The sequence below is a fragment of the Melanaphis sacchari genome, unplaced genomic scaffold, assembly GCF_002803265.2.
Source record: "Melanaphis sacchari strain LSU unplaced genomic scaffold, SCAv2.0 Contig395_pilon_pilon, whole genome shotgun sequence".
In the NCBI taxonomy this organism is placed as follows: Eukaryota; Metazoa; Arthropoda; class Insecta; order Hemiptera; family Aphididae; genus Melanaphis; species Melanaphis sacchari.
In genome coordinates this window covers 643,900-669,341 of record NW_020271251.1, presented here as the reverse complement: position 1 = coordinate 669,341, position 25,442 = coordinate 643,900, and the positions used below count along the sequence as shown (strand labels likewise).

At 24.7% G+C, this 25,442-nt stretch overlaps 3 protein-coding genes and 1 pseudogene across 4 annotated transcripts; 2 read left to right on the top strand and 2 right to left on the bottom strand.

Annotated features, from left to right (window-relative positions):
* Positions 1-129: 129 nt before the first annotated feature.
* LOC112597201 lies at positions 130-2,935 on the top strand (annotated as a pseudogene).
* Positions 2,936-3,197: 262 nt separating this feature from the next.
* On the bottom strand, positions 3,198-5,945 carry LOC112597197 (actin-related protein 10). 2 transcript variants are annotated; one of them, XM_025343144.1, is made up of 7 exons: positions 5,505-5,945; positions 4,689-4,838; positions 4,502-4,610; positions 4,195-4,447; positions 3,919-4,133; positions 3,653-3,851; positions 3,198-3,591 (listed from the first exon to the last, which is right to left on the bottom strand). In XM_025343144.1, the coding sequence occupies exons 1-7, from the start codon at positions 5,573-5,575 to the stop codon at positions 3,473-3,475; spliced, it is 1,116 nt and encodes a 371-aa protein (XP_025198929.1). In that variant the 5' UTR covers positions 5,576-5,945; the 3' UTR covers positions 3,198-3,472. The 2 variants fall into 2 exon arrangements, with proteins under 2 accessions (XP_025198929.1, XP_025198930.1); XM_025343145.1 differs by having other exon boundaries at positions 5,463-5,532.
* A 5,410-nt stretch (positions 5,946-11,355) lies between these two features.
* Positions 11,356-13,612, top strand: LOC112597207 (ER lumen protein-retaining receptor). The gene is made up of 5 exons (XM_025343158.1): positions 11,356-11,946; positions 12,830-13,019; positions 13,096-13,165; positions 13,230-13,482; positions 13,543-13,612. Exons 1-5 carry the CDS (start codon positions 11,856-11,858, stop codon positions 13,575-13,577), a joined length of 639 nt encoding a protein of 212 aa, XP_025198943.1. The 5' UTR covers positions 11,356-11,855; the 3' UTR covers positions 13,578-13,612.
* Positions 13,613-16,580: 2,968 nt separating this feature from the next.
* Positions 16,581-25,332, bottom strand: LOC112597235 (uncharacterized protein PFB0145c-like). Its single transcript, XM_025343199.1, has 13 exons — positions 25,284-25,332; positions 25,055-25,219; positions 24,833-24,971; positions 24,638-24,770; positions 23,636-23,787; positions 23,427-23,570; positions 23,252-23,336; positions 22,802-22,874; positions 19,985-20,159; positions 19,123-19,309; positions 17,673-17,925; positions 17,208-17,275; positions 16,581-16,759 (listed from the first exon to the last, which is right to left on the bottom strand). The coding sequence occupies exons 1-13, from the start codon at positions 25,330-25,332 to the stop codon at positions 16,583-16,585; spliced, it is 1,800 nt and encodes a 599-aa protein (XP_025198984.1). The 3' UTR covers positions 16,581-16,582.
* Positions 25,333-25,442: the final 110 nt, after the last annotated feature.

Below are 25,442 nucleotides of genomic sequence, written 5' to 3'. Positions count from 1 at the left end.
CCGGGTCAGCCCGACTCTGTAATAAATCATGTCCATGATAAACTACTAAAGTTATATATAATTTTTATTTTTTACCAATTTATTCCAATAATCTATGCAAAATCAACTAAAATATTAGGTTTTAGAAACATGTACTTAATTGTACCATCATTTGTCTTCGCATATGTCAATACTATGATGAAAGTTAGTTATTTTGATGTATATATATATAAATTATAGGTATATATCCAAAATATCTTATATTATTTTGAATTCTATATTTTTTAAGAATCAGTTGCAATTGTACCACAATGATTTATGGCACCAAGAACAAGTCAAGATGAATCTATTATTTTATGCTATTTATTTGCACTGAGATCTTACAGACTATTGTATTTGATTAATTGTATTTACCGTTATTATGAAGAACATTGCTATTTTCTAATTGTAATTGTTCTTGGAATTGTGGAAACTGTTATCACATAATGTTTTGGTTACTTTTCAATTTTCATAACACCAAATGTATAGTATTAATATTTATGCCTTACATAGTTTAAAAATCTACCCACTGGTGATAAATTTATTTCTGAATTATATCTTGTTACTAATTAATGTTTCAGGTATGGGCCATTTGTTTATCTGTTTATCATTATTTGATATTGATAATCTAAAGTTATTTACATAAGTTGTATTGTTATATTAAAATTTAAAAGAGTAAAATTAATTTAACAAAAATAAATTAATATAAAAAAGTTTCATATTTTATCTAATAAGTCATTAGACTTTCTCTCATAAGTAGAATGAAAGAGTTTTATAAAAAAGTAACCTTTTCATTTTGAACAAAATTATTTTTGTTTTTAGTTCTATGTTGATAAAGTTGACATTATTTCTGCAATATAATTCAAAGGATTCAGATTATGAATTGAAATTAATTATTTAAAAATCAAAAACAAATATTGAAGGTTAAATCTTAAAATTCTCCCGATTAATTCTAATAATTTATATAATGATAATAAAACCCATTTATTGTAATTCAACATTTTAAATGTTAATTCAAATTATTATTTTATATATTAAGCTTGATATTTTACTAGTTACATACTATCTAAGGGTGGATTATTAGAATCTTAAAATTTTAAAATATGATTCTAATGTGCTTTAAAAAACCTTAAAACATTTTTTTAGTAATACTTTAATTGGTAAAACAATAATACAATCCATTATTAAATATGAAATACAAAATAAATTTTCTGAAGTTTCCAAAACATGTTTTAGTATGTGAAATAAGTTTGTTTCTATTAATTGTATGATGTATAATTCCTTATATTTCACATTTGTTGAACTGCATAAAATCAATAAGTTTATATAAAAACCTAAAAATTTGTTTTTAAATTGTCATTAAAATTATTCCATTCTATTAATTATATTTAATACCTATACAAGACTTTTTCAATTAAAAAAGGTTTTGAATAATTTTAATTTTATGATGCATATTTTTTAATTAGGCAAAAAGTGGACCAATCCGAGTAGTTATAACAGATGTTGCTGGTCAACTTGCTTATTCTTTGATATTCAAGATTGTCAACGGAGATTTTTTTGGAATTGAACAATAAGTAATATTAAATCTTATAGATATTCCATCTGCAATGGAAGGTGTATGCATGGAAATTAATGATCTAGCTTTACCTTTTTTTTTTATTAAGAAACTTGGTGAAAACCATTAGTTTTAACAATTACAATGAACAATATAATAGATATAATATAAACAATATAATACTCTACTGAATTAGAAAAATATTTTTATTTTTTTAGCTTTACCTTTAGTCAAAGGTTTGATAAGTTTGAATGTGATATATAAAAATTTTAATAGAAATTTACATATAACATATTTTTTATAATATTTAGGTTATATGAATTATGTAAACAACTAACTTAGAAGAAGCATTTAAGGACGTCGATGTTGCTTTCTTGTTATGTTCAATGCTCAATAGTGAAAGTAAAGAAAAAAAAGATTTACTATCATCTAATGTGAAATTTTTCAAATTATTTTAGATAAGTATGCAAAGAAAGATATTTAAATTTTAGTGATTGGAAATACAGCTAAAATTAATGCTTTAATATGCTCTTTCCATACTCAAGAAGAACTTAACTGCAATGACAAGACTTGATTAAAATCACTAATCAGTATATAACTTAGTAAATATTATATAAATAAATCATAATATAATTTTTGATATAAATTAACATTGCTGAGCTTAATCTGCTATTGCTATTTATCTCGGACTAAGTGTAAGCAACATAAAAAATTTTACAATCTAGGGAAATTAATCAACTCAATTCCCAGATGTTTTTAATACATTAGTACAATCATGTGATAGTTCAAAAAGTGTATATGACACCATAAAAGATACTTAATGGTTTGAAGAAGATTTTATTAAGGTAAAAAAAAAAAAAAATGTATTGAATTTGGATAAATTTGTATTAATTAGTTAATTTAAACAAATATTTGAATTGTAAAATTAGTAGAAATTAAATACAATAATATAGTTCAGTGGTTCTCAACCTTTTTATGTTCACGGCGTATTTTTATAAATATACAGTTTGACAGAACACTATAGTAATAAAATAATAAAAAGCAAACAAAAAAAGGCATTTTTATTTTAATCATTATTTTATTATTATTAATATATTAATACTATATATAAGGTTAAAAATTAATACTTAATAACACTATGCATGTATCACGGTAGCAGTACACCTACATACACCCCCTAAATTAACTCAAATTAGGTGTCCCAGTTAGGCTACTAACTGTTATTGTAAAATATATTTGTACCTAGTTTAATATGTTTTTCTATGTAAAAAAAAAAAAATATTAAAGAAAGTTTAAAAAAATATCTTAATACTCTTAATTAAAACAGCAAATAAGTTAAAATTCTTTAAATTTTAGATTTAAAGAAAAATTTGGATTTAACTGCTGAAGAACTGATGTATTAAAAAAAGAAGCTTTGGAAATTTGCAATATTTGTTATGTATAACTTTTGACTGACTAAAAAACCTTGATTGACTGTTATATTTCAGACATAGCTCTGAATGTTGAATTTGCTTCTAATATTTTTGGATAATTTTCTTATCTAATAAACACTAATATAAAATTTCACATTAACTTTAATAATATTGGTATCAATGTAAATTATTTATTATTTCTAACATTTTAAAAATCAATTTTACATTTCTGCTATAAATATGAGAGAAAATATAAATAAAGCTGACTAGGGCAAAAAATGATGATTGTATTTGTTGTACCAATCTGTAGTGAAGCATTGTTTATATTTACAGAATAGGATATTCATTAGTTTTTTTTTTTATTATTATTAACTAAAAATGGTTAAAAAAGAATAATCAATATTATAGATTACTACGAGAACAAATTTTTCTTGATCAAATAATTGTTAATAAATATATGTTTATAAAAAAGTGCAGTTATTACAATTTATTCAATTTTTTGCCTAGTGAAAGTAGTTGGCCAGTCTGGAACATAATTTTCATTTAAATAATTTTCCCTTGTTTGTGAAAGTATGTTCAAATTATTTGTACTTCCAAATATTGATCCTATTGAAAGGAAAAATCACGTTTTAATGATCAATTCTTTAAAATATGTTTATTTTTTTACCTCCAAGCCATGCAATGTAATTTTCATATGCAGGTGCAATATGAAATTTGAATTTTGTAATTTTTAAATTGTTGTATTTAGAAGACTTAAGCTTTTCTAAGAGTTCTTCTTTTAATCTAGCCATGAAACCTTTAGCCATTACTGTACCACCAATAAGAACAATATTTTCTGCAAGCTTTAATCGCATATCCACATTACTCTGCAATTAAAAGTAATTAAATTATTAAAGACAATTTTTTTATAAAATAAAAATATAATTGACATACATTAACTATAGTTTCAAGTATCATGGTAGTGATAGACATTTCATCAATATTTTCTTTAAATAATACATCATGAACTGTTTCTCTAACATCTCCTGATATTGTTATGGATCTTTCTCCATTTATATGATATTCAACATCAGAAGTTTTTGGTTCAACATTTTGACCCGTGGCTAGAATTTTGCTACGTTTTAATGTTGTCACAAAACAAGTTCTCACTGGATATTAATTAAACAATAGATTAGTATAAGATTAATAAAAAAGATGGTTATCTATTACCTTTAATATCTTCAGCAATACTGTCTATCGATTCATCAGGAGATAATTGACCTATATCAATACGATTTATGATTTGATTTTCTACTGTTTGTCCTGCCAATGCCATTGCTTGCCATAGCCGTAAAACAGGTACTCCTTCACATACTGGTATAAGAATAGCTTCTTTGTATCCTATATCAAGTACTAAGCCGGTAGAAATTCCAAGAGTGAACAAAGAAGCACAATGTGATGGTACAAAACATAGTGACGCAACCTGTATTAAAACATATTTTACCATACTGTTCTTTTATAAATTATAGTACCTTACTTCATAAGTAATGAACAATACTTTAGCAAGTATTTCTTTAAATGTTGTTGGTGATAATAATGATTCAACAATTATTACTTTTTTATCTTTAGGTGCAACAAGTGCATACCTAGAAAATAAAAACAATTTTGTTATTTTTCTAGTTTATAATAGGTTTATATCATTCAAAAATGTTAATATATTTTACTTGTAAAATAACATATGAATGAAATTTGTTAGAGCTAATGTAAGTGTTTGTACATCTTTACATTTATATATGTCAGGAATAAATGTACCATCTATTTCACAACAAGTAGGTATAATACATCTAGGCGAATGTTCAGTAGCAAATCCAAATCTGAAAAAATGACAAAATTCATGAAATATGTACATAATTAGACTGTGTAAAATATGAAGACAACAAGCGAGTAGGACTATGTACCAGAATTAATCTGAATCCATAAAATTCTTAAAGTCAAATTTGTATTCATATGTATTTCATAAATAAATTGTATTCCAAAAAAGATGTTTTGATTCACTCAAATAACAAATAACTAACAAATTGTATGTGCAAATATTGGTATGGTTTGGTTTTGTAAATATTTATTTGAAAATAAATTAAATGGGTCTAGATTGTAATATAGACACAAACATACTCAACATTTTGGGTAGTAAAGTTATCTAATATACATAAGAAATTTCTTAAAGAATATAATATTTACATCTTGTATTTTATCACTCTTTTAATATTTATAGGTTCTTTTAAATTACTAGACACTTGTAAAACCTTACATTTTTTATTATGATATTTAAACACTCGAATAAGTCCAATAAAACACAGACAAATAAATGATTAGGTGCAAAACCTTGCTAACAGGAGTAAGATACAAATGTGCATATAACATTTCGGTTATAATACATTATTAATATAATTTAAATAATGCTACAAGAACTATTATGTTTATTATAATATATTCATCACCTTAATATCAAACTTTAATCGAAATTGAATCAATTCACTCACTTGGTGTACTTAGTTCCAATATCGATAACAATACATTGTTTTTCGGGTAAAAACTCCGAATCAATTTTCATCGTTTTAACGAACACGACAATTGTATTTTATTAGCAAGACTAAGAAATAAAAATATTAATTGTATTCTATATAGTTGTATCACATGGAAAATCTGAACGAGTCTTTTTAACTTCGATAATTTATATATTGTTTGTAGGGTAGTAAATACACTGATAATTAATTTTACAACTCATAACTCGTAAGTTGCATGTCGTAAAGATCCAAGTCCTGTACTCCTTTCTTCTATATCTGACATACGTGCCTGTCGCTTCACGTTTTAATGCTTGATATGCTTTTGATAAACACTAAACAGCACTATATCAGTATTAATAAACAGTAGTTATAATTGATAAGCAGCGGTAGTTGGGTTTTTACTTTTTAGCTATTTTAAATAAGAATTTTTGTCATATAATATTGGCAACGTCGGTTATGCATATAAATTATTTTTATTATTATTTTAAATGCGGGAAAATTGTTGTTCACTGATAACATTTAAATATTATAGTTTTTATTATTAATATTAATCTTAAGCCAAGTAACTGAAGTAACGACATGCACCGGATGATGACTGATATCACTCAATTGCTGTAATCAGAACGTATTTATTTATTATCCACACACAAAAGCACCGGGCAAGCTACGGGACAAGGTGTATTGCACTTGTGAATTTATTGTGATTACCGACCAACTGGACACTCGAATTCGACTTTTATACTTTTATTATTTAGACGTTTAAAACGTCACCGCCAAAATGTAGAGCCACCAAATCAGAGGTACAACGTCACAAACGTCGTTATCACCGGTTTCGCCTACTATACTTTTCTAACTTCGGTATTCTAAAGTTCTGTCTCCGACCTAGGGTATTCACTTAAAGCAATTTTCACCTACCTCGGGTATTCACTAACAGCGAGTTTCACCGGTTCTAGTGGTATATTTATACACATTTATAGATAGGTAAATTTTAAAATGTTTATCATTTCAGAATGTACGAGCGCAATAAAATATTTTATTTTTTTTAATAGCAACACCTATTTTGAATACCATATTCGGATAGGCCTAATCTTTTTAAATAATTTTGATGTATCAAAATTACTATATATATTTTCTATTTTCATACAAAAAGATGATTATTCTCAATAATATTAGGTCAAAGGTTCCGATAGAAACAATATTTTGCTGATTCGTCATTTATAAAAAAATATTATGAAAAACATGAAGTATGCAATTTATAATAGGTATTAAATTCTATCTATAAATACAAATAAAAATGTTATAGTCAATCAGACATTCAGTACGCTATTATTTTTCATCATGCGTGGTTTATATTTTTGTTTCGTTTGTAGGTACCTACCGTTCTCGTTGTGTGTGCCTCAATCACAATAGTTTACGATGAGTTTAGTTTTACAAATCCCGAAGGAACTTCTATAATACGTATGATTAATAATGTTGGCAACCGACGTACATCAATTTGTGAAACGTTATGCGTTCGTTACTTACATTGTTGAACTTGGCATATACGTTGAACGCGGCGATTACACGTTATTGTTATTAAAAAACAAACCAAATAATCCAATAATGTCCCTCATACAGTTTGAACATACCTAATATGCTGGGTTCGATTCATTTAATTTTGGCAGATCTTTTAATTGTTCATTATTAGATGCCATGTCAATTAACTTTTTATAAAAATATAAGAAAATCATATGTCTGATTATTTATTGATGCAACTGGAAGTATTGTAAAAAACATTAAACGGACTACACAAAACATTTTTTCTAGCCATATATTTTTGTATGAAGGTATTTTATCCAGTGATGAATTTCAAGCATCTACATTGCAAATGATTAGTGAAAAAAATAATACATTTATAATCTACTCATGACTGCAATCATGGTTAAACGATGCGGTATAATAGCTCGTGCATTTTGTATAGGTATTACTATTAATTTCTATGTTAAGACATATTTAGACATTTTACTGCATGGAAAATCTTCTGCAAGTCATCATATGCAATGTTATTTAAGAATTGATATACCTCATGTAATCAAACTAGTTTGTTTATGATGTTTATGAAAATGTTGGCACGGGTTAAAATCACAACACCTAAAACAATTCTTTGTCAGGTAAATAATCTTATACTTTCTACTAGTTTTCAATTATATGTATGTATTAGTTATATTAATTATATTATTATGAATCAAAAAATTGAGAATGTAATTAATTTTAATAATTATTATATTTAACTCATTTATCTTTGCTATTTTTTCAATAAAAAGATCCATTTTTCCATGATTAGGTAATTTTTTATTTTTTAGTTAATTTTATAGTATAGGTACTTATCAACTGAAATATTTTGAGAAAAAAAAATATTTTTAAATAGTAGGTACATTTATTTACTAATTATTAACAATTATTCTATTGACTTAAATTAAAAAAAAAGCAACAGATAACTGAAATCTAAGGAAATTAATATGTGACTTAGAAAAAAATATAATTTTAATTTTTAGTGATTACATTTTATAACTTTTTAAAATGAGTTTATTTATTTAATTAATATGTACATATTATCCAGTACCTACATAACAAAGATCATTTACTATGTGAAAATAAATTTGATTTAGATAAATTTTGAAAATAAGGAAATGGTGGACGATTCCAGTTTTTCAAGCGTTAATGAGTTTTTATAACATATCGTAGAAAAAAGTAAATTAAATTCATCAATATCCAGAAATCGCCAAATGCTTACTATGTTCCCGATTTTTGTAAAACTATTCAGAGAACATGTAAACTTTTTCCATTATGGTCTATTGTAATAGAACGATATTTTAAATCACCATATATTACAGCTTTTGAGGAGAGAAATTTTGCTGAGTTCAAAATTAATAAATAAATAAATAAAAATAAAAATAAAATAAATTTTAAATACACTAATTCATATCCCGGCATTGATATAATTTTAAATAGCACGAGAATGTGCTCACACAAGAAAACATTTTATTAAATGGTAATATTTCTAATTAATGTAAAATTAAAGGGCATATATTATGTTATATATATTGTGACAAACACATTACCTTTTGATGTAATTATTGTTATTGGTTTGAGTGTTGCTTATAAATTTATGATAATAATCATAATTCATAGGTATAAAGATTATGTATTATATAAAAATAATGAGTTATTATTATTTTCTAAGCAGTTAGTTTCAAATGGTGGTTTAAAAACTTTAACAATACTTGAGCCAAGTTATTGAAAAAACGTTTTAAATAAATACTATTGTACCCAAAGGTGCAGGCAATAAACTGTGAATGTAATGTTACAAAAATTATTGAATACTTTTAAAAGATGTACCCTTAGTGCAGTTGAATATGTAAGATGTGAAAATTGCAAAGAAAATACAAAACCTTTACCAACAATCATACTTTAATTTAACAATAATACAAATAAACTTAAAGAGATGATACAGAATTATTTTAAAGTTAAGAAATCAGTATGTTTTGAGTATATTGGAATGAAATTTTCAACTTGAGTACCGAATCAGCATTTCTTAAATGAGACTGAGTATTTAACAAAATATGATTCTACCACTAAAAGATTTTCTGAAAGTAGTGAATGAAAAGTAAATAACTTTCATATTAAAACTTAGTTTATTTGAAAAATTTTTTTATATTAACTATTTTTTTTCACCAGGTATCATTTGTAGCTACAGTTAATTTCTTTGTTGGACATTAATACATTATACAACATACATACGAATTTCAAAAAATGTTTGGGAAATTTATAATGATTTTTCTCTAAAAATAATGATTGCGACATTAGAAATTGATATTCTTCATCCACATATTTTAAAGTGTAGGTATATTATAATAACAAAATTTAATATTATTAGTTTTATTTACTTATTAATTGTACATTATATAATAAGCAAATTTATAATTTCAAAGTATGTACCTCCTTATTTTAAATTTTTATTTTGGTTTAGACATTAGTTTGTTATTAATATTAAATTTTTATATTATATATAATTTTATGTTACTCATATTAAAAAACAAAAAAATGTTGATGAATTAATCTTTAATTTATTATTACTCATTAATAATTCTCAAGTAAAAAAATATAACCTAATTTTAACAAAGTAACACATAATAAATGCAAATTGGTTGAAGATGTTTAATTATGATATATTTCAATTATGATTTATAGTACAAGACCAAGCAGCAAATTTTTAAACAAATCCGTTTTACTTACATTTAGTCTTTAGATTATGATGTAGATAATTTTTATTTGTTCTTGCAATTATAAATTTTTGTTAAATTATAAGATTAATATAGAAGTGACTAAACAATAGGTATAAACAGTGGTGAAACTATGACATACTCGTCTTTAATTCTATTCAAATCACTTACCCAGTAAAATTCAGACTTTAAGTATGTGTCTTTAATCTCATTTCATAGAATATGTGTCATTATATATAGTGTAACAATATACATGTTACTTACGCATCATTTAAGCGGCACTCTACGATTTTGCTTAGGTCAGAAGAACACAGGAACGTAGAGTACGAGTATATACAATCATTTTTGATATAGCTAATCAGTCGTTTTTGGGTTCGTGAAATAGAGACAACAGTAGTCTCTATATTTTTAAGTAAGATTTTTAATTTGGTTTACTATAGTTATAATAACCTACCTTATAGATAAATCATAATTTATTCACTTCAACTTGTATTATATTGTTTTAATAATTTAAAATTTATCACAATTATGAGTAAATTAATACATATCATCATTAGTACCTAACCTACCTAAGTTATACTATGATCAAGACTAACATGTATAAGTTAGGTTAAATAGGCTGAACTGTATAATACTGTGAGTTAAAACATACAGAAATTATGGAATGTACCAAAAAAATAAACAATTAAAACTACAGATTTGGTTCCAAAATTCAAAACGGCAAAGAATTCTGTACAAATCAATACAAACAAGGAACGGTATATCACTTTTAAAAGCCTGAAGTAGGGTTGATGACTGATGAGTATGACTGTATGAGTAACTTTCAAATTTAAAAACGAGCTTGCACATACTTAAACATCATTGCCTTTTGTTTGATAATCAATAATAAAAAATTATTCTCGATCGAAACACGGTTGGGCCAAAATTTCTAGCTTCAAAAGCTAAAGGTGGTCGCCACAGTGACTAGCAAATATTTGCTATAGTCATTAGTTTTCGTTTGATACCCACTTCGAAATTTCGGGTCAAAACATCACGTCAACTGCACAGCTTCAAAACTTAGCAGCCACTTCATAGCGGCCACCTGAATGAATTGCAAATACTAGCAAATAACTCGCAAAATAATGGCGCAGGTTTAAGAAAAATTGCAATACTTTTGTGGGCCAACTTTACGAATTTTTAAAACTCGGAACAGAACAAGTCAAAACACTCAAAAGACCGTTCCCGCGATAGTAATGTTATCACTTATCACGTTGATATAGAATTACCGTGTTAACAGCATATTGTTATCGTATCATAGATTAATTACTTATTATTCAAAGTATCGTGCGTGCACCGCACTCCACGGCCATGGATAATAATAATAATATTATTATCTCGGGTTTCCTATGGCAGCTCGCCAACATCAAGGCACAGTGTGGTCCGTACGTGGAATTTACACGAAAATTGCACCGTGTAGCTGGCTGCAGTGGACCGTTTGCCGGCACGCAGGCAACTCACTGCGGTGCGTCGGCGCGCGACGTCGCTCGTAGCAAAGAATAACATGATGATGATATTATAATATGTGTTAGCCGTTCAGTGGGTATGCGTTGTAGGGTTCTACATCTACAGTATCAATTAACTGTGAAAAAAAAAAAACGCCGGCCACGTCATTCTGCCGTAGCCGCGACAGTGTTATCTCGTAGCGTACAGCGTTTTGAGTACAAATATCTTCCTCTATTATTTTTATTTTTACGATCGTCGACAGTTTTAAAGGGTTTACGCCGTTCGCGGTACACGTTACTACTTACACTTACTCTTATTGTGTTCATTCATCAAAAGATATTTTGTTTTTTTTACCACCTCTTCCCGCAACCGACCGTTTTTTTTTTACAAATCCGAAATCCGTGTTTACCGACAAATAGCCGACTGTTCCTAGACGGCGTCTGAGGCCGTCCGTCCGTCCCTGTCACGTCACCGACGAGGGCTAGTGAACATACGCACCTACTTATTCGTGTGGACCAATAACGGTTCGTCACCGTTCCGAGTTTTTTGAGACGGTGACCACCGCCGTCAGCAAGAAACCAAAATGAATATATTCAGACTTTGTGGTGACTTGTCACATCTGCTGGCCATTCTGCTGTTACTCGTTAAGATATGGAAGACCCGATCTTGCGCCGGTAACATCTCACGATAATATTATTATTTATTGATGCTTAGAAATTATTTGCCCATTTACTGTGATCAATTATAAATTTGTCAACATAAACCCTGAAAAAAATGGAACTTATCGAGCACTATAATATCAGTGGCATGGTGCAATCTCTTTGTACCTAGATTTTTTCATACCGGTTAACTAATTTCTAGCAATAGAAAAAATGCATGAAAAGCTTTCCAGACTATAGTGATGTGTCTGGGTGTGCAGCATCTGGGTCTGAGTCTATGTCCGAGTTTGCAGCCACCAAAGACCGACATCAATGGTACATGTACCATAAGATCCGAGGGATGATACAAATGAGTTTTGAGTATTGTCTTCGATAGTCTTATTACAACAAAAAGATTTATATGTAATAAATAAATATAAACTTAATATTTGTGTCAGTTATCACACTAAGTGTCCTTATTGAGTGCCCTTTGATACCTAATCATTGTCATTTTTGATATTCAACTGTTTTTATTATTTAACATATAGATATTTTAAATATACTATAATTTTTTATTTTTTAATTTATGTATTTTATCCATAAATTATACCAACACTATTATTTATTGTAGATTAATACATCAAACATTATACTTAAAATAAATTACCATGAAGGATATACTTAATCAAACCATCTTATGTTCTGATTTGATTAGAACAATTTTATGTACATTAGTGTATTATTTAAAATGGTTTGAACAAGATATTAAATCTCTTTTTTTAATTATTTTTTATTTAATTTCAAGATAACAAACCATTAAGTACGAGCAGTGTCTACTTACTTACTTATCTATTTTCAATTAAAATAAATATAACTCAACATATTAATATATATTTTTTTTTTATTATTATTATTACAGGTATATCGGGAAAATCTCAAATACTTTTTGCAATTGTTTATACAACAAGATATTTAGATTTATTCACAAGTTTTGTATCTGTTTATAACAGTTTTATGAAAGTAGTGTTTCTAACAGCATCATATGGAACATTATATTTAATGTTCTTCAAATTTAAGCCAACATATGACCATAACCATGATAGCTTTAGGTAATTTATATAGCTAATTTAAATACACATATTATTTTTATAACATAAATAATAAATATGTACATATTTTTTTCAGAATTTTGTACTTAATCATACCATCATTGGTGCTATCATTTATCATTGTTCATGTTTACACCGTGATGGAGGTTAGTTTTTAAATTTAAATATGCTCTGTGTATACAAATTACAAACTGTTATTTTTAATTTTAGATTTTATGGACTTACAGTATTTATTTGGAAGCAGTAGCAATTATGCCACAACTGTTTATGGTATCTAGAACAGGCGAAGCTGAGACTATTACTTCTCACTATTTGTTTGCTCTGGGTTCTTACAGAGCACTTTATATATTGAATTGGATTTACCGTTATTATACAGAAGATTTTCTTGACATGATTGTAATTATTGCTGGAATTGTGCAAACCATCTTGTACTGTGACTTCTTTTATCTCTATATAACTAAAGGTAAATATAACTAAAAAAGTATTCATATTTATTTTAATTTATTTTAATTTTATTTTTCAGTTTTAAAAGGTAAACGACTGTCCTTGCCTGTCTAAACATGGAAGGAAAACCTCAGACCAAAGTGTCAATATAAAACAGACTATTTACACATTATTATTATGTCATATGAATTTTTTGTACATAAATAAATAGCTTACATTTGTTGTAAGATGTTATAGTAGGTCATTGGATACCTTATAAATACGAGATATATTTTATTTTAGTTTTAAATTTCAATTATTTGTAATAATTAAACCAAAATATTATCAACCATGATATAAATTTTTCTGTTTTTTTTTTTTTTATAGCACAATATTTTCAATATGCAAGTATATGTTTATATTGTAAATATATATATATATGCTTATATTTATAACAGATAATTTATAAATTATAACTTTAGTAATCCTTATTAAAAGAAAATAAATTCACATTTTATTATTTATTTAAATTATTAATGTTTGTATGCAAATCAAATGCAAATGAGGCATGTTTACAATTTTTTTTTATTGTATAATCATAATTTTGTTTATTCATTAAACAAATTCCTTTTTAATTTATTGGTAATTATTAAAATGTTATTAAAATCATAAAGTTTAATTAAATATATGTATTTTCCCCGAACTGTTAATAATTGTTAATGTAAGTTACTGAATTTATTAAAATGAATTTTAAAATATTTGTAAATATGTTATTTTTCCAGACTTAAAAATATGTTTTATATAAAAACCATAGAAATTTGACAATTCCAAGTATAAATATTGAAATATTTATTATTCTATGTACTCAATAAATACTACTTTGTGTTCTTGAAGTACATTACCTAATTTACAACTATTGTATGGTTTTTATTTATTTGTGAAGCTTAACATTTTAAATTAAAAATTGAAAATATGTAATTTATAAGAAAATAGAAAATTAGTTAACGAATATTACTAGTAATTTATTGAAAAATGTTAATCATATTTTAATAAAAAAAATAAATATATAACATTTATAAATTCATAATATATATATATATATATATAAAAAACTTGCCCAACTATAAAAGTATAATAATTACAAAGAAGTTTATTACGATTTGCAGTTGTCACTCTGAAACTCAAGTAGTTCATGCTTAGAGATAGGATGGAAACAATCTGAACTTTCAGGAATTTTTTTGTATATTCAATTACCATTAGTCTCCTTATTAAATTTAATATAAGTATAAATAACCCATACTTTGTGTGGGGGTGGTTTAATATACAATATTTACCTTTTAGGACATTTTTTTTAAAAATGAATTCCATTTCAAGTGTACAAGCATTAGTTTCCAAAAATTTTTTATTAAGTATGCTTTAAGATTGAAACATTCCTATTGTAGTGTATTAAAGGGTACACTATCATGTAATACAGCGTCATAATTATTATACTAAAAAACCGGTTTTATACAATATTTTCTTGTTTCCGTTAAGGTTAATGACCTGCGTAAAAACAACGGTATAAACGCGAACGTAGGAAGAATTTACGATAAAATGGATTATTGAATTGGGTATTAGTGTACAACTGATAATTTAATTGTCATAGGTAATTTTTTTATATTTTTATATATTTAATAAAAATAATACAATGTTTATGTACTACCAAGTGTACGACTTACTGGTATGTACCTAATATTTATTTTCTTTTTCACGACTTACAGTAAAGGCGCGCAGTGTTAAGAAAGATTTTAGCGTGAGAAATAAAGAAGCTGGAAGAAAGCGTAGGTTACCTAGGTAATTTATTAAGAGTACGCTACACCCGCAGGCGATGTCTCCGTCTTACAAACGCTTAGCAAAGAACAAATTGTTCGAACAAAATAATTCATAATTTAACATTTTTATGTTTAATACACGGTAAATTCGTAAATTTACCTATCTATTATAAAATTTAATTGTAAGAATATTAACTAGTGAACCTCATAGGCTTTTTTTATTGTTGTTTTAAGGCGAATTATGAGCATTTTAAAAATCTAAATTGTTTGTACACTTTAAAATATTCATAAGTCACAATTCATAACTAGGTCCTGGATTTATATGCTTAGAAAACCTAGGAAATATGCATTATAAAATATGCATTTATGCTCTTATTTTATAAAAATATACTCTACAAAATAAAAAATATACAAAAAATCGATTGAAAAAAGTTTTATTTTAATTAAATATAAATAAATAAAATCTAATAAAAGTTATGCGCACTCAGATCACGACAAACATGACTAATGCATGATTCACTAAAACCTACTCAATAAAAGATGACTACTTGTCTCGATAGGTCTCAGATAAGATAGAAAAAGACTTCGCCAAACTACATGGACTATAAATATGTTATTTCAATTAAAATAAGCAAAATATTACATAATATTATGCATTTAAAAACCGTATACTATATGCAATAAAAAATAATCGTAAAATACAGAAATATGCCGTACATGTCAAAAAATGCAAAATAAAACTTTATATTTCGGATCTATTGACTAAAAATCAAACTTGAAGCTTACCTGGTTATATTTTGGCCTGTTCAGAAAAAACATGCAAACGCATATGAATCCGGGCCCTACTCATAATAGGGATTGGAATCCTGTGGATCTTTAGCATGCAATCTACAGCTCTTTGGAGTACGCATTAATATTGAGACCCGTAAAAAATTAATTAAAATTAGATTATAATAAAATGAAGAAAAAGTTTTCCTGATTTAAGATTTATTAAATAATATTATGTTTTTAACGTTTAATAATTGCCGAATAAATTGTTTAGAGTAAAATTCTTATTTTGTATTACGAGTGATTCATAATCGGCGATTTTACAATTATTTGAAAAAATGAACAATTTACATAGAAGTCCGGAAATTTGTAAACCTATTCTAAAAATTAGATTTAACTAAGGTCCGAGATTATTTTAATAATCTATAGGTTTAATCGAATTATTTTTCCGCACTCGCATTATAATTTAAAATTTAAAATCAAATATAGACATTGAAATTCCCATAAATTATGAACTATAATTGATCGAATACAATAAATATACATTTGAAACCCAAGATATTATTCTTTATTTTTATTCAATTCCATTTCTAGGCTTTTATTAGCGCTGGTTATTTGTTGAAGTTTTTCATTCAAATTATTTATTTGAGACTTGATATTTAATTCATCGCGTTTCGAGTTATTTTCTATAAGTTCAGCTTCTTTACTTAGTTCGTCAATTTCGTTAGTATACATTTTCTAAAATCAAATTAGGTACTACATTTAATTTAACTACATTATTATAAAAATGTATTTCAAATTTTATTTAGATTAATGGTGTCACTAATATCCGTATTCCAATACAATTTGGATAATCCGGATATCCGAATGCGAATTACCCGAAAATTTTGAACTAATTGTTGTTTACTTATTAAAAATTGAAATATTTGTTATTTAATTTATAGGTTTCAGACTGTGATTCGGTAAAACTTAAAATTTAAAATTCATAGTTAGACGTAAATTTTACATCCATAGAAAATTTGAATTGCTCGGATTATTCGATCATTAAATTTTGGATTCGGATATGCGGATATCCAAAAATCCGGATTTTTGACGTCACTAATATAGATTGAAAAGAAAAAAATGTAAATCACAATGTATTTAAATTAAATGTAAAAAGTAGGCGAGTATAATAAAAACAACGTACAATAGAGTTTGTAAGTTCTATTTCTTCATTTTCTAATTGTTCTAATTTTCCATAAATATTTTGATGAACTAAACCTTAAATATGAAATGTTTATGAAATTTAATTTTAAAATACATTTAAAATTTATTAGTTGTATAAACATATGCACATAAAAATGTATTTTTATACTTATCATGATAAATTATTTTTTTTTTTATAATATTTAAATTGATTATTGAATATGTATAGACGAAGGTATTATGAATTTATACTTAATATAAGCATTGATTATAGAATAGACTATTCTATAATCAATGATATAAGTATAGATAGGTTAATATGTGATCAATATTACTATGTCAGTAAATCGTATATTTTAAATAATTTAATGGGTTGAAAAAATAATATTTATAAAATATATCGAAATTGAAAAATCTTGACTATTATTTTTAATCTAAGAAGATACCCTAGTTCAAGTTTATTTACCTTTAATAGCATTTTCTATAGATACATTAATGTCCGCAAACTGTAATATAAAATGTTTGTATGCTTTTATGTTATTTTTATAATAAGTAATTACATTTCTTGAGCCAATAATATCCTTAGATTTATTTTTAACTATTGCTTCAGAAGTCGATTTTTTTTTTTTAATTTCATTCACGACGATTTCTTTTTGCTCAGTTAATAATTCTTTATGTCTGTTCTGAAGTTTTTTTAGGTTTTCATACAATAACGTCACCTGAAATTTAATTAATTTCAAATTTTTAAGGAGTGAATAAAAACAATTAAATTTTAACCTGATTAATGGTAATAGGATAATATATCATATAAGGTAATTCAAGTATTAAACAATTTTAACACCCGTGGAGTACTAGATGGATTTATAATATTATATTATATTTAATAATTTAATATAAATCCAACTCAATGGAGTGTTTAGAATTTTTCATATACATCAAAATAAGTATGAGCAACATTTAGGGTAAGAACTGAAAATTCATGAAAAGAATATTCCTTTATTTCTTGAAATTTTCAATGGTGATGTAGAATTCCTGAAACGCCTGTCAAAAACTATAATATTGTTCAATAATTATTTTTTATTATTTTAGATATCTAAAACTTATAGTTGTATGTATTTTTACCCAAGAAAAAAAAAGGTTTGTTTTGTTCAGATTGACTGTGTGCCTGTATATTTTACTCGACTATTGGTGACACTTTATAAAAAGTATTTAAATCACGAGAGGGATGAAAAAATCAATATAAATTTTTTTTTTGTTAATTATTAAAGATTATTATTTATTGTTACACTAGAAACACCAATAAAATATTTATATGAAATTATTTCATATATATATATATTTCATTGAAATATACCTAATACAGTAATACATTAGCTTTTAATTCATTATTATTTTAAATGCCAGTTAAAAGTTATAAATTATAATACATGGTACTTAATATAATATTAGGAAATTTTCATGATAGAAGCGCAGAAATTTAAATCAGGTCACATAAATCTATAAGTGCCAAGTCATATTTCGGCAGCACATGGTAATATATATCATATATTTTTTAAATAAATCTACTTATAAGTTGGCCTAATCTAGGTCTAAAAGGGATTATTTAGATTATAATTAATATTTAATATTGTACTATATCAGTCTAAAACATGTTTTATAAAATTACAATATAATGTCACATTGTATTAAACTTGTTTAAAATTTGTGAAAAAAATACAAATATTCATATAATTTACGCACATCACTGACCATTATCGATACCTATACATATAATATCAAATATGTTATTATAAAAAATAGTATTATAATACGTGTCTGTGCGTAGATCATCACTACATTAAATTTAGTTTAATAATAATAATAATAGAATAAACAACCATAAATCTATAATTTAGTTATAACACTTATAACTTTACCTTATTAGATTGTCTGTCGTCACGTAACCTCACTAAACATGAACTACTCATTAGTTGATCTGTGTACTTTTTTTTAGTTGTTTGGAATAATGAATCTAAGCATTGTAAATCATCATTCAACTTTTCGATATTTTTTGTTGTTACGGTTAATTGAATATTAGACTTGTAAATTGTACTTTCTATATGGCTGTATCGATACAATATTTAGAATATTTAAATGACAAGTAGATGATTTAATAAATTTCTTTTGCATTTTTAAAAAATATAATTATTAAAAAATTAAATATTTAGTTATTGATAGTTATGTCAACTCATATTACTTACCTATTTACGTATATTTATAGTTAAATAAAAACTTAATATGATCTACCGTTTACATTTAGTTATGCGATATAGTATTACAATGTCATATAATATTATTTATCAGCTACAATATTTGTTGAGAAAAATTAGATATTGGAAATATAATTGTATTGTATTTTTAATACCTAAGTAAAATGTGTTATGGTTACTGTAGAAGTTAGGGTATTGTTCATATTTTTTGATCGATTTAAATTTAGGCAATGTGAAAATGATAATTGTTGTGCTTTGATATTGCAAAATAAATATATTACTACTGTTATTAATTATTAAAGAAAAAAATTGAAGTGAACATCCTTAGTTATCACATTGTATTATACCAAAAAATTAAGATTAGGTTAAATTATTGACTAACGTATTTAATCTGGGGGATAAATCTCTAAAAATAATAAAAATATTCAAGTAGGTAACCCATACAATATCTTGATTTAATAGAAATGCAAGTAAAATATTGTACGACATACTTTATATAATAATAATTTAATATTTTATTTGTACTTACTGAATATTTTTAATATATTTAATTTCTAAGTCATCATTATCTTGATAAACATTCATCATGAGTTTATTTCTCTTCTTCGATTCAAACAATTCGTCATTTAACTTTTTTAGAACTTGTGTGTTTAGATCCCGTTTTGATAGAACATTATTAACAAAGCAAGAAGCATTTTTTAAATCTACAAATTGTTTTTGTATATTATAATATTTAAAACTTAATTAACAATTAATAAATTAAAATAGAAGATATTTAATTACAACCATTTAATTATTAATTGTAAATTAAACATCAACAATTACATTTAGCTATTAGTTGCTTGCCTACAAGGGCGCCCATAGAAAAATTTTCAAGGGGGAGGGGACAACATTTTAATTATGTCCATGAGATAGGAAGGGGTTTACAATTTAACATTATACTATTATATTTTATATATCAAACTGGAAGATTATGAAATAATAACATAAATTTATTAAAATATTAATTTACAGATAAAAATTGTAATTTTTTTTTTAATACCAAATATATTTATTACTTGTTTTATATATATTCATTTGTTTTATCATTAATTTGTTCCCTATGTACGCTTATCATGCATAATCCATCAAGTCTATTTCCATTCATTTTAGATCTCGTGTAAACAATTTTTCAAAATTTTCTAGGAGCGGGACATATCTTTCCCTTGCCTCACATATGGGCGCCCTTGCTTGCCTATCTATTGAAGTTTTAACAATTGATAAAACTTTGATAAATACGATGAGCAACATGAAATTACAATATAAATAATAGGTACAGTTTGTTGTTTTTACCTTATAGTTTAACACTTAAACAAGAATATTTAGAATATAGATACATACCTAATTATTTGATGCTTTTATCTTTTAATTTAAAATAAAAACAATAGGTATGGTAAATAATATTTGGTGGTTTTTACCTTTTACAATAAAATTTAAATTTAATAACATAGAGAAAATAATAATTCATAATATTAACATATACAATATCATTGTTAATAACAATATTCTTGGATTAAAATAATCGTAAATATCTGTTCAAAGTTAACTATTATTTTAAACATTCTATAGAATATAGATAAATATCAATTATATAATAATAATACATAGGCATATAGAACCATATTATAGTACTTATAAAATGCATATGATATATTATAGCAGGGGTCGGCAACCCGAGGCCCGCAGAGCAATTTTTAATGGCCCGCACAAAGGTAGTTAATTTTTGTGTTTTACTTTTGTTCAATAACATTTTTCATATAATTTTCAATATTATATAATTCTTTTTCCTTTATAAATAAAATCTAATCTAACTGTTTCATAATAGCAATACAATTATAAGTATTATATCATAATATGTAATTTTTTTTTTTTAATGTGGCCCTTGATGAACAATTGAAAAAAAAAATGGCCCGTGTGGTTAAAAAGGTTGCCGACCCCTGTATTATAGTATTATAGTTAATAAAATTTCATATTTACTTCTTATATTTTAAAGTTAAAACATGATTAAATAACAATTATAGGTAACCTACTTATAAAAACAAAATTCTTAATAATATAATGAAGAAGACACATTTGTATGGGGGTTTTCACCTTCTCACGAAAGTGTATGTCCTTTCAACATTTTTCTTATTTCTATTATTAAAATTATTATCTAGACTTTTAAATACACCAAAAATTATGTTTTGGAACTTTGGAAGGAATCCAATAAAAATGATAATATATGTTTAGAATATTATAACTTTGGAAGACAAAAAAATAAAACCTGTTTATCCATATGCATATAAATTATGACAGGTAGTACTAACTACATTAATAAATTGAAACTAAATAAAATAAACTTTCGGCTATATGTTCGTTGAAGAAATACGTATGAGTAAGTAATTAAGGATATGTCAATGGTTCAAAATAGGTTATAGGTATTTATTTCTATTATTCATAATAAGTAATAACAAATATAATTGACTAATAATTGTTAAAGTTTGTAAATTATGAGAAAACTTGGTATCATCTTAAATATTCTAAAAATGATAAACCTATTTATGTTATCCTAGTTCCACCTATGAATCTTACTTAAGACGTCGACAATATGATTAAATTAATTATCGATTTAGTCAAACATTATATTGAAAATCACTATTTTAAATTGCCATTGTAATATGAATTTATATATGTGAAATATTTTAGCTAAACATTTGTACAATCAGTATTTTTATTTATTCTGGTAACATTTGTTAAATATAAGTAATAAAAGAAAACCTGTTTAAAATTTTTAAATTCTTTTGAGTAAAAAGATTTTGGTAAATATTATTTTTGTTTTTAGAATATTAAGTTATATAATATGTGTAAATGAGCAATTAGCCAAAAGTTTTATTAATTTTGTAAATTTAAAATGAGCACTGTTGGCGACCCTTGTACAATGGCTAATCTATGGTCAAAAATCACCATTTTAATTAATTTTTAAATGAGTATTTTCATGATAATAATATTAAAGGCATTTTTTTCGAGCATAGATTAAATTATATTATTAAAATAATAAATTGTACACATTTATCAAAAAGTTTCAAATTGATTTAAAAAATGTGAGCTATTTTTTTTATAAATTTCGTCCAAGTACTCATATGTGATGATTATTGAATTAAATGTTTTGAAAACTGTATGGACGACCCTTTTTACTTGACTAGATATCTTACGCAAGAGTAAATTAAATAGATAGGTAAATACCTATTATGAGTTAAAACTAGGTACTACAGGTAGGATAGTAATATTGTTATAGTATTAGTGAATAATAGATTTTTGGAAATCTTACTTGCAATAATCTCTTGTTCAGCAAAATGTATATTGTTCATTAACATATTTAAAGAAGTCAGTGTATTGCAGTTCTAAAGCAAATTTATATTAATATGGTTAATATTTAAAAAATGTTGCAGGATAACTTAAAAATTAATAACTTACATTGTTAAATATATTTGTTTTAACAATAATTTAATATACCTACTACTTATAATAAAAGTTATGTATCTACTTGGTACACAATACGACCATTATAAAATATTTCATAGATTAATAGAAACAATGTTAGGCTTTAATACGAAATATATACATGCAAATTATTAGATGTTCTATCAAAATCAAATATTTTATTTGAGTTGAAAAATATTTCATAGATTTTGGTGAAAATTAAAACTTAAAATTCCATTTTCCTGATTTTATAGTTAAAATTTAAATCAACTCTAAATTAAGAAAAACTAATTATTACCTGTTGTAAATCGATAAGAACTGTTTCATTCGCAAGATTATGAGTTATTAAAAAATCAGCCCAATTAACATCGTATAATAGACTTCTGGAATGTAAAATCTTAAGTCAACATTTTAGTGTCAATAATAAAATTGTTAAAAGTATTAGTGTTAATAAGCCAAGAAAATTGACTCACTTACTATGTGTGAACGAGTTTAACGGTATCAATACGCTCGTTTGTTTAAGAGAATCAATATTTGTCCTTACTTCATTATACATATTGAAAAAACTAAAATCAGAATTTATTATATCCTTACTGAAATTTTGTTTCATATATTCTCTAGGAAAATAATTAAAATACGCTTATGATTATTTGTACTATTATTTAAAAACCAATTATTATACTTTTCATTATTTTTAAATTCAAAATTTGAAAGAATTTCTGTCGAAACTTTCTTAATATTTGTATCTAGTTCATAAACACTTAACTTAAAATCAGTAACTCGTTTTTTTAATTGACTTTCAATTGAATTAATCTGTACTAACATTTCTATAATCTGGTAATTAAACGTTAAATTAAATGTATAAATATACAAATAATTAATATCCAACTAAAACTAAGTTGAATATTAAATATTATGTATTAAGACACCTGGTTTATTATTGTACTTCACAACTTTTGTTTTTATAAACAATATGATTACCATTATTAACTTTATTTTATTTGTTTAACAATGAATTTTATCAGATAATTGCATTTATAATTTAAACAAAATTTGAGTATTCTCAAACTGAATATGAAATAAAAATCTAACGTATTGTACTTTGTTAGTTTTTAAAATTAAGCTTTATGAATTTAAATACATGAAGTTTTATTAGATAAATTAAGGCATTTAATTTGGTGTTTAAACTGATGAAGACATAATATGAAATTGTTTTAAAATGTTTATTTAATAAAATTTAATAAATGATTATTTGATTTGGTATTTATTGTTAACTTGACAACCTTAATCATAAATCATATTATTAATTATTTAATAGCAAATAGTATTTAATTATGCTATATGTCTCATATAAGAGTATATAAATTTCAAACAACGATAAATTTTTATTCAGTTTGGTCAGATAAAACCTTTTATTAGTCGATTAAATTGGTTAGGTCTGTTTTTATTTTAGACGAATGGTCGCAAAAGAAAAATTGCTTGACCGTGTTAACTTTAGTAAAATTTAAACAAATTAGGGAATTATTGGAATAATTAAGTGATGATTCAAAGAGTATGGCATTAGCCACACTTGATGCTGCCGCTGTGCGTAGAAGTTTATTATCTGAGGTTAATTTTCTATACAGATTGTAATGAAATCAAATTGAATTAATTAATGAAAAAATTATTGAATTTTTTAGAATACTTTTGTCTCATTTATGGTATTTTGTGAATGCAATTTATTTTGTACGTTTAATGATGTATCTAACGCATTTTTAATTTCAAGGAACATAAGTTTATTTTGTTCAATTTCTCCTTTGATTTTTCTTTTCGATAGTCTATAATAAATTAAAAATTAAAAATCAGTTAATATTTTAATATATTGATACAATAATATGACCTTAGAAATAAATGTGTTGTATTTAATACATTTAATATTTTTTGTTTTGATTCAATAATAGCTTTGTTTTTTTTTAGTTTTAGTTCCATTGATTTTATTGGTTGAGAGATAAATGGCTCTTTGTAATATACAAAATTATCTAAAAATTAATTTCAACACTAATTAACACAATAGAATACATTTTATATGCAAAAATTGAATTAATAATATTGTTCATTTTACTGTCTAATTTTTCTTTATTAACTCCTAAATTTTTGAACACCATATCTGCTTTAATTATTCGTTCTTTGATATCCAAAATTGATTTATGGTATTTTTCTAATGATCTAAGTTCATTCAATACATTTATATACATACTTTTATTTTGATCTAACTCAAAAGGTTGTTCTACAATTAAAAAATTAAAAAATACAGAAAATATGATTGGAAAATAATATTTGAAAAATAATACTTGTTAATATCGATGTGATATAATCAAAAAGTAAATTAACCTGGATCATTTTTATGAATTATGTTTAATTATATACTTTATTTAATAAATAAAAATGTAATGATTTAAAATATTAAAGGCATGGTGCCATGGTAACGCTTAAAATGTATTTTGTTGTAG

What these genes read in the sequence shown, in the direction of transcription:
- LOC112597197 (XM_025343144.1), bottom strand. Translation starts at nt 5,575, where the DNA reads ATGAAAATTGATTCGGAGTTTTTACCCGAAAAACAATGTATTGTTATC. An exon ending in ATTGGAACTAAGTACACCAA is followed by an intron (nt 4,839 to 5,504) that starts GTGAGTGAATTG and finishes TCATTTTTTCAG; the next exon opens with ATTTGGATTTGCTACTGAAC. An exon ending in TATTGCTGAAGATATTAAAG is followed by an intron (nt 4,134 to 4,194) that starts GTAATAGATAAC and finishes ATTAATATCCAG; the next exon opens with TGAGAACTTGTTTTGTGACA.
- LOC112597207 (XM_025343158.1), top strand. Translation starts at nt 11,856, where the DNA reads ATGAATATATTCAGACTTTGTGGTGACTTGTCACATCTGCTGGCCATT. An exon ending in GAAGACCCGATCTTGCGCCG is followed by an intron (nt 11,947 to 12,829) that starts GTAACATCTCAC and finishes TTATTATTACAG; the next exon opens with GTATATCGGGAAAATCTCAA. An exon ending in TTATCTCTATATAACTAAAG is followed by an intron (nt 13,483 to 13,542) that starts GTAAATATAACT and finishes TTTATTTTTCAG; the next exon opens with TTTTAAAAGGTAAACGACTG.
- LOC112597235 (XM_025343199.1), bottom strand. Translation starts at nt 25,332, where the DNA reads ATGATCCAGGTTAATTTACTTTTTGATTATATCACATCGATATTAACA. An exon ending in TTCTTATCGATTTACAACAG is followed by an intron (nt 22,875 to 23,251) that starts GTAATAATTAGT and finishes AATTTGCTTTAG; the next exon opens with AACTGCAATACACTGACTTC. An exon ending in ACGACAGACAATCTAATAAG is followed by an intron (nt 17,926 to 19,122) that starts GTAAAGTTATAA and finishes ATTAAATTTCAG; the next exon opens with GTGACGTTATTGTATGAAAA.